This window comes from Puntigrus tetrazona, chromosome 8 (assembly GCF_018831695.1).
Source record: "Puntigrus tetrazona isolate hp1 chromosome 8, ASM1883169v1, whole genome shotgun sequence".
Taxonomy (NCBI): domain Eukaryota; kingdom Metazoa; phylum Chordata; class Actinopteri; order Cypriniformes; family Cyprinidae; genus Puntigrus; species Puntigrus tetrazona.
Genome location: NC_056706.1, coordinates 14973487 through 14985705, shown reverse-complemented (window position 1 = coordinate 14985705; position 12219 = coordinate 14973487). Strand labels below are relative to the sequence as shown.

The following is a 12219-nucleotide window of genomic DNA, read 5'->3' as shown; positions in this document are numbered from 1 at the left end:
AACCTCGTGTCTTGTGTTACAATTTTTTTTTTTATTTAACGTACAAAGCACCATAAGAAAAGGTACAGATATTAATCCTCGAGATAATAAAAGAGCTCTTTTCAGAGAGACACATGTTAGTCAGATATTCAGTAAGAAACAATATAAACCATCTGATATTCACCCTATTATCCGCAATTCTCAGAACAACCCTCTGACAGGTCACAGGCTCCAATTTCAGTGTCTCCCATTAAATTTATCACGTTTGGATCTCAGTCAGTTATAGGTAATTGGATTTGTTAGCACATTAATAGGGAGGCTGTGAAATTCGCACCTGGCAGCAGTGCCTACCCTTTTGCTTTCTCGCAACAATGCTGAAGCAGTAATGGAAGGTGCAAAAAAAAAAACGTTTACAGGAACAGACGAGGTTTTCAGGTTAATTATTTGGCTGCGGTGCTGATGGTGGACAAGCTGTTGGCGGAATCCGGGCTGGTTGTCAGGAGTTTGGCAGGACGTCTGGAGCTGGCTCAATATCATGCTGTCCAGAGCCCAGTGGAAGTCCAGAACAGGTTGACGGGAATGCATGGCGATGTTGGTTTTACTAGCGCTTTCTTATTTTTTTTTTGCTGGTCATTAGGCTAACCCAAAAGTTGAGGAAAGTGAAAACACTTAGTTTCGCAGATTCTCATTTTATTCCTATGGCATAAAAGTAAGTGCTCCCTTGTGATTTTTTTAAAAAGCTTTTACTTGTCTTGAAAAATGCAGTTAAATGGACCACATTTGTTGTCTGGGACATTAAATATTGTCACAGCAAATAGGAAACCTTATCTACTCACTAGTCCACTATTCCCCGGCGAACAGTCCTAACTTAAAGGAATAGTTCACCCAAAAATCTAAATTCTGTCATCATTTACACCCTCAAGTAGTTCCAAAACCTGTATGAATTTTGTCAAGTGAAGATATTTTGAAAAAACGTTAGGCTGTTTTGGGTCACCATTGACTTGCATAGTATTTTTTTTCCTACTATGGAAGTCAATGGTGGCCCAAAACAGCTACAAACTTGTTTCAAAATACCTTCCTTTGTGTTCGGCAGAACAAAGAAATTCATACAGGTTTGGAAACACTTGAGGATGAGTAAATGATGACACAATTTTCATTTTTGGGTGAACTACTACTTTAATCTTTTGATTGTATATTTAGGTAACAAAATTAATTTACACTCTTTAGTGAGGCTCTGAGATTATGACTGACAGGGTTGAATGCTGACAATGCGGACAGCTTCTCCTCTGCATTTCCTCACAGCCGCCTCACATTCTGTCATTGTCACTGGCGCCGTCGCTCCTTCCTGCTGCACGCACACGTGGATCCAAGCGTCCAGGGATGAGCATTCCTCACTCGTCTTGCAACGGCAGCTGTTCGTTTGCTCTACAATGACACAAATGTTATAGCCAAGCATTTCTAAATGCAACATTGCATCTAATTGCAACACTTGAAGTCTTTAAAATAGCACTTTCCTTACCAGCTTCGGAAATGCATTAGCAAGAATTTACATTTTTAGGCCATGGGTTCCCTCAGGAATTTCAAATGGGTTTTTCAAATAGTTTTCTATTTCTGTGGTTAGCATTATTTGAAGAGATGGCCATGATTTGTTCACAGCATTAAAGCATTGTGTTACATTCATGTCTGGGTATGGAAGCATGCATTTCATGTTGCAAAACAGTCAAGTGTTAACCAAAAGAAAAAAGTCAAGTTGTTTTGACATTGAGAAAAAGAAGTGTGCTTAATTGATAAAATGTATTTATCATTTGTGTATCGTTTATGTGAACCACTGATGTCACATGGACTATTTTAGCGATGTCCTTATTACCGTTCTGGGTCTTGTTAATTGCGTTGCTGTCTATTCAGTTTCAGAAAACTCAGATTATAAACAAATTATCTTAAAGTGCCCCTATTGTGAAATTACCTTTCATGCTGTGTGTACCAGCTCTAAGTGACTGAAAACATACTGCAAAGTTTTAAATCTGAAAATGCAATGGGTTTAAAGTTATCGTCTCTGAAAAGAAAGTCTTTTTTTTGCATTGGTCTGAATGAAAATGCAAATTCATTCTGTGCCGCTAGGTGCCGCTGTTGTAAAAGTAGCGATGCATGCTATTATTCCTAGTATATTGAGTCCCTCACCATCACACGTCTCCCAGACTGTGCAGTGCGGGCAAGCGGTGGATGTGCGACGTGGCCACTGGCAGGCACTGTCTTCAGCCAGCGTGTACTCGTGTCCCAGACAGCGCATAGCCTGTACTTTACACAGACTCAGTGTCCATGTCCGACCGCGCTTCTCATCGGTTGCACATATCTCAAAGGAAGACCTACAGTAGAGAGATAAAATCCTTTATTAAACTGAAAATTTAAATGTGTGAGTTTCGGAGGATGGCTGTATAAAATGCCCTAATGACATTTACATGATTTTTTTGCATTCATTTATTTATTTTTTGCATTCGTGTAATTGCAGAAGCCTTCCTGTCTGGTAACGTACTTGCACTCGTGGGGTACTTTACAGACACATTTGTCCTTTGCCAGGTTCTCCCATGGTTTGCATTGCATTGTCACAGTGGTTGAATTTAAAACTAGTGGAAAACAAATGACTTTTACTCACATTTTCTCACACCGTATTAATTTTACTCACATTAATTCTACATTTTTATACATAATTACATTTCAAAATGTGTCAGTTGACCTTGTAATGGTCGTCTCTTTACAAGTAATGCGTATCATTTATTTCATTTTGACATTGTGTACAAAACAGCGCAGCTTCCATACTAGTTTTGTACCTGTGAGACAGCTGGTTTCTTTTGGTTGCGGTGACCAGGAAAGGCCAGCATTGCACTGAATCTCAGCTGGACCTTCTCTGACCTTCCCTTCAGGGCAGGATAGCGAGACGGCTTCACCGATGTTATAGGCAAGCTTCCATGGGCTTCCAGTGACATCTGGAGGAAGCTGAGGTAGATCACATAATGTTTCTGCAGACAGGAAGCAATATTTTTTATAAAACATATAGCATGTTTATGGTTTCTCATTTCTCTGAAATGTAAAAATGTTTTAAAATGAACTGAAATGAATATCTGAAAATAAAACATTCTAAATATATTAAATGCATAACATAAATAATCTGATTGTTACTAGTTTTAATAAAACACGATTTCTAATTTCTTTAAAATATAATAGTATAAATAACATGAACGTAATAAACGTTTAAGTAATACAATTATATACAATGTAAAAACTATACTGATCATTTAGCATTCATAAAATATGGTTTCTCATTCTCTAAAATGTATAATTAAAATGATTAAAACTCAATTCAATAACGTAAGATTTATATGTCTATTATATAATTTAATATATAAATGAATTATAATTAATTTTAAAAAAGTTTAAGTTACTATTGAATCTTTCAGTATCTCTGAAACATGGCTTATGTATACATTAATAAAAATGATTATGTGCATAATATAAATTGCATAATTAAACCTAGTTAATATATATATATATCAGCAAATGATAGCTCTAAAAAAGTCATATACACTTACTCTTGCACTCTATTTGATTTCTCAACCAGTTCAGATTTTCTTGGCATTCTGCTATAGGATCCCCGATCAGGTGAAAGCCCTCAATGCATGTATATTCAGTCTTACTGCCCACTGGATATGCATCTTTGGGGTACTGCAATTAGGGGGAGATGACAACATTATAACATATCAAAAAAACATATCATATTCTTATAATATCATTAATAAAATCTCATTATAATTTTTATTACCAAAACAAACCCATTAGCGAGGAAGGGGGGTGTTTTACAACTTTTCCTGGGTGTGATGGAATCATCAAAGCAGTGAGGCTCCATTGTACTGGAAATAGGTCAAAACCAATAAGTCAGGTTTCCACACAGTGGCAGTGTTGCACAGTAACCTTCTCTAGTCTCTATCGCCTCGTAAATAACAGCTTATTACAGTTTCTCAGGACAGAGCTTTGTGCTGTTGAACAGCCTGGTGACCTTTCCTCACCGTAGGTAATCTAATTCATCTTCGCAGGCTGTCGTCTCCACAGCGTTCCCAATACAGTCCCTGCCGCCTGAAGGAGCGGGACGACTGCAGGAGCGACTCCGGCGTTTCTGACCTTCCTTGCAGGAGCTCCATGATGACCAACAAGCCCAGTCTCCATGAATCACTCCTAAGACACAAAGACGTGAACCGGGCACTCAGAAACAAGTATATCTATCTATCTATAGATACTTCAGCCATGTTTAACTTAATAAATGAAATATAAATTGAGTTTATATTTACAGCACAATACCAATCTCAAGTAGTAAAATCGTACACTAAAAATTGAGGAAAAGTGAAAAAAACAAGCTTCAGTTATTATAAAAAGAAATGTTTTTAAATAAATATAAATAAATAGTAAATATAAATGTATACATTACACTATTATTGTTTTGTTATCATCTCAAAATATTAAATTCATTACATGAATCACAATTAGACAATTGTCTTCATGCTTATATATACAGTATAAGAATACTCTAAATATGGATAAAGAATACACAGTTATGTAACGTACTGTAAATTGGTTTTTATGCATGAAAAATGCCTTATTTGGGGCACTTTAAGGCAAATCTTTTTCTAAAAATGTTTCATTTTTATTCAGATCACATATATGTTTATATTGCAATTTTATTAGAATTTAATATTCAAATATAATTAAAGCTGCTTTACCGCAAGAGGTTTCCATAATTGATTCATACATTTATTTTCTATTTATCCAATTGTATCTCTTGTCAACTTAATAAATAAAATGGTTACATTTTCTCTTGAGATTCATTTAGGATCATCATCATTTGGGGTCTGGGGCTGTAAAAAGCGAAGTGAATAATCTGTACCTGGTTGTTCATCGTGAGGCGTCCCGTGCTCACATGCCTGGCCTTTGGTGCCTGGTTTACACACACACTTACAGACGTCATTGTTCAGCACACGCAGCCCGTTGTTCTGGCATTCTCTGCAGTGACATGGATGTTTCTCGCTGAGGTAAGTCTCAATTGCGTGCTTTAAGTGATGCTTTTTCACCCCCACGCACGAGACCTCTTTCACCAGCTCATAGAGAGGCCTGAGCTGCACAAATCAGAAATTCACACATGGTTTCTCACATAAGCATAACATCATGTGTTTCTCTGCATACTTGGGAGTTCAATTTCTATGATTAGCATATAACGCATGCAATAATCTTTTGCATGCAATAATCATATATCAACATTGGTTTTCCGATCCCACCTTTGGTTTGATGACTTTTGGAAACACCTTCACTGAACCCGACCACTGTGAGAAAGTCCTGCCATTCTCCACTGGTGTGTTTTTGTTAAAATTGGACAATTTTGCTATATATCCAGGATCTCCACCAATGATATTCGTGGTCATATCATTTTGTATTATGCTTTTATCTGTTTGAGAGACACATTGGATGCGAAAGAGAATATTATTATACGTTACGGTGCCTATACAGAAATCGTGAAGTATTGCATATGTGTGCATAATTTGGCTGCCATTGTCACCCAAAAGCAAAAGAAAACTTCAGTTTGGTTTGATTTTGCTTTCTTGTTCTAAATGACTTACAATCGCGTTCAAATTTCCTATAAGTTTGCTCATCACAATTTACAGTGGTCCACCTGATGAAAAACAAGATAGAATGGGACTCCTCGACACAACGTTTATAGTCTCTTTCCACCCTTTCTATACAAAAAGAGATAACAGACAACTATTGAATGAATCTTGAATGACATTATCAATAACATAAAACGGCTTCTCGTAATAGTCAAACAAATATGTGACACACAAACCACTTACGCATTTTGTTTAAGACATCTTGGCCGGCTGCCATAAATAATCTAAACTGGCCCCCAAGAGTGCCTTCTGAAATATAATGGGTCCCAAATCTCTCCAGCACATTGCGATAGGCAGCATTATCATATGAGACAGGCAAGGCTCGCAGTGCTTTCCAGAACTCTTCCGAAAGTGGCAGATATTCTGGGGCCTGGTTTTGGAACTGGGCCACATCCATATCACTCTTCATGATCAGCAGATTTTTAGACTGAAGAACAAAGTTCCATATTTTAACATTTGGGCATGTGTCATTGAAATTATTTGAAATGTTATTTAAATATTATACATGTATTATATAATTAAAGGAAAACTACCCTTTTTTAGTTCATTGTTTAGTTTAATACACCTGGCAACCAATGTTAGTTGTTTTAACTGTACTGAAAATCAACACTTTAGAAAGTGTTTCAAAAAAGTTTCACACATTTTTTGAAAGGGGTTAGCACTATCACAATGAGAAACGGAAGTAGTGCTACTAGGTCTATTAAGTCAAAATAAAATATGACATAAAATGTAAAATAATGAATCATACTAAGATCTATAACATAAAAGCAGAGAATAAATAAGGTGAATTTTCCTTTCAAGCCAAATTTAATTGGATTATATGCCAATTATTATTGAATTATGTGGATTATTATTGAACTTGTGCCAAGGACTAGTAAAGCCACGCAGTGCTTGAATATCATATTTTATTCATTCAACTGTTTAAAAAAGTTTAGTTTTAAGTTTTAGTTTGCATCTGAGGAGAAAATGTAAAAGATTTTGAACAGTGAAAAGTGATGAGACTGCTTTAAATTTGCAGTACTTCAGAAGAGTGGATTTGTCAGCAAATCTGCTTCCCCTTTAGCCTTACGTTATTAACCACAAACAACAATGTTAAATGTACAGAACCAGACACTGACAGACCAGCACAAACTATGAACAGCATAAAACACAGTGAAATATAAAACAATTCCTATTATATGTTCAAATAATTTCAGTCAATGTCAGTATTATATATGTCGAAACATACCTGTGACTGAAATAGCTCATCATGGAAGACATAATCTTCATGCCCATAAGTTGTGCCTGTTGTTTTTGAATGATGCTCAATGTGATTAACGTAGTGCCAAGTGCTTTCATAAGATTCATCTGTGAAATCATTTTTTGCTGTGACCTGACAAAAACAAATGCAAGAGACAAAAAGCCTTAAAAAAAAGTCTCCAGGTTCTTGCACTGGTAACATGTTTTTATTTTTATTATCTCAGAAAACTTGTTTTTCTAGTAAATTGTGAAATTTCAATTGCCTGGAAAGCGTATCTGAGGACACTTTGGGGAAGTCTATATAGGTCCCTGTGGTCTCCGCTAAAGGTCTTTTTACACAGACCTCCAAAGCTTTTGGTGTTGATAACTGTTCCTCTTGCTTCTCCTCTCACAGCATCAAACCTACAGTGCAAACATTCACCATCACAGTCTCTTCGGTGATCGGCATCTGTGCAAACTGAATGTGGATATAACTGAATTACCCTTGACCAGTGAGCTCAACATTCGGTGGAGGTTTTTGCAGATTGCAGAACTCTTTGCTGTCACATTTCCACTCGTCTGAGCCATCTTCACAGTCATGATCTCCATTGCAGACCAGAGACTGGCTGATGCATCTCCCTTAAGAGAAAGAAATAGAGAAATTAAAATGCCATCTAAAGACTTTAAAATAGGAAAAAGTTGAAATCGATCAAATGAAGTATACCAGACTGGCAGTGGAAACGTTCTCCACAACCCTCCTCTAGAGGACAGGCCTGAGCCGGTATACATGACTGAGTACGGGTTGAGCTCCCAGTGCAAGGCTGACCACCAAACTGAGGGTAGACTGTAATGGAGCGGCTCTGCGTCTGTAATGTCCCCCATATGGCAGATACCGCAATTGCATTTGCACAAATGTATTCAGCGTACTAGACTGCATGCAGTTATTTAGTGTGAGATGAATGTTCACTTTTACAATGATGCATGTGTAAGAGAAGGCCAGAAACAAAGCAATGCTCCCACCTGTGTTTTGGAGCATCCATCACAGGCGGACCAGCCTTCTTGGGACCAGGGGCCCCACTGGCAGTGCACGGGGTCAGACACGGACCTGATGGGCCTCACTGACGCTGCACTGATTCACACGCAAGCTCAATGAAAGTGTGTCATCAGAAATATAAAATATGCTATATATGTGCTGTGACCACAAATAGGATTGAGACTTTTTACATTACACAACAGAATATCAAACCAATTGGCATCTGCAAACAAATGACACTGGAGCTTTTCTTAGAACTGATTTCACTGCCTTCTAGAGTACAAAGAGTTTACTACAATATGAATATGCCACAAAAGCAAAAAATTAATTAATTATAATTATTAAATTTTTTTGGGCCACTGTATATGAATATTCTATGTCCTATCACTACAAAAAAACTGCCCTGCACTGTATTTCAGAAGAAAATTAAATACATACATATTTTCTTTTCTAAATAAAAAAATAAAACATACATACATGCATGCATAATTCTTATTTGACACTTTTATCCAAAGCATTAAACTACACATTTTGTTTTCAACCTATACAGATCGATAGATAGATACATAGATAGATAGATAGATAGATAGATAGATAGATAGATAGATAGATAGATAGATAGATAGATAGATAGATAGATAGATAGATAGATAGATAGAAATCTAGTTATTGCTTAAAGAGTGATTGTTCATAAAGCAATATGAAATAAAACATGTTATAGTGGCAAATATGATTTTAGTTACTTACTTTGTAATTGCTGCTGAAGACAACAGTAAGAGAAGAAAGATTTCAAGCAGGAATACACACTGAGAACAAAGTTACGAAACACATTTTTCCTCCTTATAACCTTTATAACCTTATAAGTGTGCTATAAGTTGTGGGAGAAAATGCATTTGAATAATATTGCATTGATCAGGCTTGAGTGTAAAAGCATCAGGCTTTAAAAGCATATTTGCAGCGAGAACTGTTTATATACCTGTTAAAAATCAAGTGTGCTTACCTTCATCGTAATAACCTAAAGCAGTTTGCACATTTCTCTCCAAATCTTTTGTCTTTACTGTGCGCAGGCAGATATAAGAAACACTCCCTCTCCCTGTCTTATCTCGCGAAGACAAGCCACGAGCGGGAAATGATCATTTCTCTGCCAAAAATGCCTGTAACAACACAATCCTCATTTGACTGGAATGTGAGTGAGACTAGGGAGATAGGAAGAGCTCATAAATCTCTCTAATGACTCTAGAGGATTTATGGTGCATGTTGAGAATTAAACGGTCAGTTATGGATGTCCATTTGAGTGAATAGACAGATTAAATCATGTTCACTTAGGTAGCTGTCATGCACCTAATGAGAATTAGACATCTACATTGGATTCTCTACGTCAAGTCTACACAGTAAACACTTGATGGAGACAAAGCACCGTTTTGCATCCAATTCTGAACCAGTAAAGCAACAGTTCACCCAAAAATGATAATTACTCACCCTCAGGCTACCAAATATGTAGAAGAGTTTGTCTTTGCACACTTTATTTCGATAGTACAAGTACAGGTACAAGCAAGTTTGCTTTGAAGTTAGAAATTCCTTAATATAATTGTTTATTAGAAGCACAAAGCTTTTAGCTTCACAAAAGGAGAAATGATGGACTGGAGTTGTGTGGATTACTTATGAATTATTGGTATATTTTCATCAGCTGTTTAGACCCTCATTCCGACGGCACCCATTTACTGCAGAGGATCCGTTAGTCAGCGATGTGATACAAAATGTCTCCGAATATATTCCGATTTAGAAAAAACAAACTCATCTACATCTTGAATGTTTCCAGAAAAGTTTCATCTTTGGGTCAACATTTTCCCTTAAGAAGCTGCAAATGTGAAGCATTTAATATATAGCCTCTTTTAGATTTAAGACGTCTTGTTTACTGCAAAGGTCACTGTATTTAAAAGCCAAATCTCCTGATGTATCTCCTAAGAGAATGACAGCACTTTCCCAGCATATATATGCCTTTGCGAATAATAATTCCTGGTATTGTCTCTGGGTCAGGGGTTAATCGGCATGCTTTTCCGCTCCTTAGACCTCGGGATCCACAGTTCCTCTGAGGATCTCATTTGCATAATTAAAAGGTAATTGAGTTTCTCAGTGAGCCCCTCATCAGCGAGCTGTTATTAGCAACATGTTCAGCGGGCAGGTAATGCATCATAAAATCATGTCAGAGTCGTACGGTCACAGAGTCCTTTCCTGCATGTGCTCACACAAACAGAATGATATATACACACATTATCTCTTAACACTGAATTGCACAGAGCGGGAAATCTACAGCTGGACCTAAAGCTCTGGTATGTGTCTTCATTAACAGTTAGATGTTTCAAATAATTTGAATCTTAATAATGAATATTGGAAACTTAGGAGATCAGGAGCTGAAAAGGGAATATTTCTGATATAATTAGGCCTTTAACTGACATCAGCTACAGCATTCTTCAGATCACTCACTAGACTCATTAGAAGGCCACGCGTGTTGTTCAGGGAGATCTAAAGTTCGAGACTTCTGTTCTTCATTATTTCATTTAATTTGAATTGAAAGTATCATTTAAAAACAGAACATGTGCCTCTTATTTGATTTGACGTAAGAACTCCATAAGTTAGTTTAAAACCTGAAGATCATGTTGACCAGAATGATTTGATATTATTAAATATTATCATAGTTTCCAAAAAAATATTACTCTCTTAAATAAAAACTCTTTTCAAAAAATGCTAATAATAATAATAAAAACAAATTTCTTGGGAAGCATATTAAAATGATTTCTGGAGGATCATAAGACACTGAAGACTGAAATGATGGCAAAAACATTCAGCTCTCATATATATATATATATATATATATGAAGAAAGCAGTTATGATAAATTGCAATATGTGCATAGGTCTGTTCATGAGAGCTTAAAACTGATTTAGTTTATTTTTGTATATATGCATAATGGACATTTATATTTTTCATGTAATAGGACTGTAAAGGAGCATTTGGTTTTAATTCTGATGGCACAAGATTAAAGAATCCAGCTTAAATAGAGAGTAAATCTTAAAGTCAGGGTTTGCAATGTCTGAATAAACAGTAGATTATATAACACTAGCAAATTCAACTAATCTGCTTTGAATGTTGATAAATGCAGCAATATTCAGTATTCATTTAAATTAAAAAACATCACTAAAATGTGAACAAAAAAGTTATTTATACAGTTACTTTGTGTTACTAGACTCAATATGAGTTGTAAATGGATTCTGTCGAACTAGGATGTTCTTCTAACTGATATTGTTCAGCTGTTTGAAAGCATGCTGGCACTAGAAAAACTCTTATCTTATGCCAGCGCTGCTTTCAAAATGGTGCCATGCTGCTTGTAATTACACTGTGGACTGAATGTGAGGTTTATGCCCATCCTTATTTGGCAGTCTGAATGGCGTTTTTAATACCGCTGCAGACAACTGTCAAACACGAATAGATGGAGTTGGCAGGAGAAAGAGCCAGTCAGACAATGTCCAATCCTAATCAGAAATGGAAACTGACTAATGATTATATCATAACTGACTCCCACAGCAGGTTTTTATTTATGCCCAAGAGAAACATTTCTCTAGAATTACATACATCTAGAACTCAGGAATTATTATTGATTAAATAGTTGAATTACTGTCAGAACTCAGAAGCTTTTACATCAGTCCATTAGAAAACCACAGCTGCACAGAATCTAGCTAATCTCATTAATAATAATAATAATAATAATAATAATAATAATAATAATAATAATATATCTTTAATTAAGTTCCCAAGATATGATAATTTACTGATGTCAGCATCATTTTAGTAGTAGTAGTAGTAGTGATCTATAGTTGTCATGAATTAAAGATATAAGCCCTATTTCATTTACAAATGCAATGGTTCACAGAATACTATTTCAACAAAAACATTCTGAAATATTGGCAACTAAGATTATTTTTAGTTAAACAAAAGCTGCTTTAAGTGATTTTGTCTCAGAATAGATACAATAAATGTCCCTATAGCCTGACATATATCACTCGGTCTTATGTCACAGCTAAAGGCTAAAGCTAATTAGCTAAACAATAAAGATAATCAGGAGATCATCCCTTAGAAAACTAGCCAAACATAAAGGCTTTTTGCATGCGTGTCATTTTGAATCATTTGACTAACATTAGGATGGTTTTGATAAAGATTATGTAGTTGAAGTTGAAGTTTAGCCAATGGCAGAAGTTAGCAATCTGTCTAAAATCGCTCACACACTGCA

General features: G+C 36.0%; 1 protein-coding gene across 1 annotated transcript; it reads right to left on the bottom strand.

The window, feature by feature from the left end:
- Positions 1-11: 11 nt before the first annotated feature.
- Positions 12-9077, bottom strand: c7a (complement component 7a). The gene is made up of 18 exons (XM_043247294.1): positions 8936-9077; positions 8683-8741; positions 7923-8031; positions 7627-7768; positions 7406-7541; positions 7187-7325; positions 6913-7056; positions 5868-6111; positions 5637-5753; positions 5298-5464; positions 4910-5138; positions 4038-4203; positions 3794-3881; positions 3564-3696; positions 2805-2993; positions 2510-2600; positions 2158-2342; positions 12-1404 (listed from the first exon to the last, which is right to left on the bottom strand). Exons 1-18 carry the CDS (start codon positions 8939-8941, stop codon positions 1220-1222), a joined length of 2529 nt encoding a protein of 842 aa, XP_043103229.1. The 5' UTR covers positions 8942-9077; the 3' UTR covers positions 12-1219.
- Positions 9078-12219: the final 3142 nt, after the last annotated feature.

Excerpts from the sequence above, each read along its gene's own strand:
- c7a (XM_043247294.1), bottom strand. Across the intron at positions 8,032-8,682 it reads TCTTCAGCAGCAATTACAAA|TGCAGCGTCAGTGAGGCCCA; the intron begins GTAAGTAACTAA and ends CGTGTGAATCAG. Across the intron at positions 6,112-6,912 it reads ATGAGCTATTTCAGTCACAG|TCTAAAAATCTGCTGATCAT; the intron begins GTATGTTTCGAC and ends TTTGTTCTTCAG.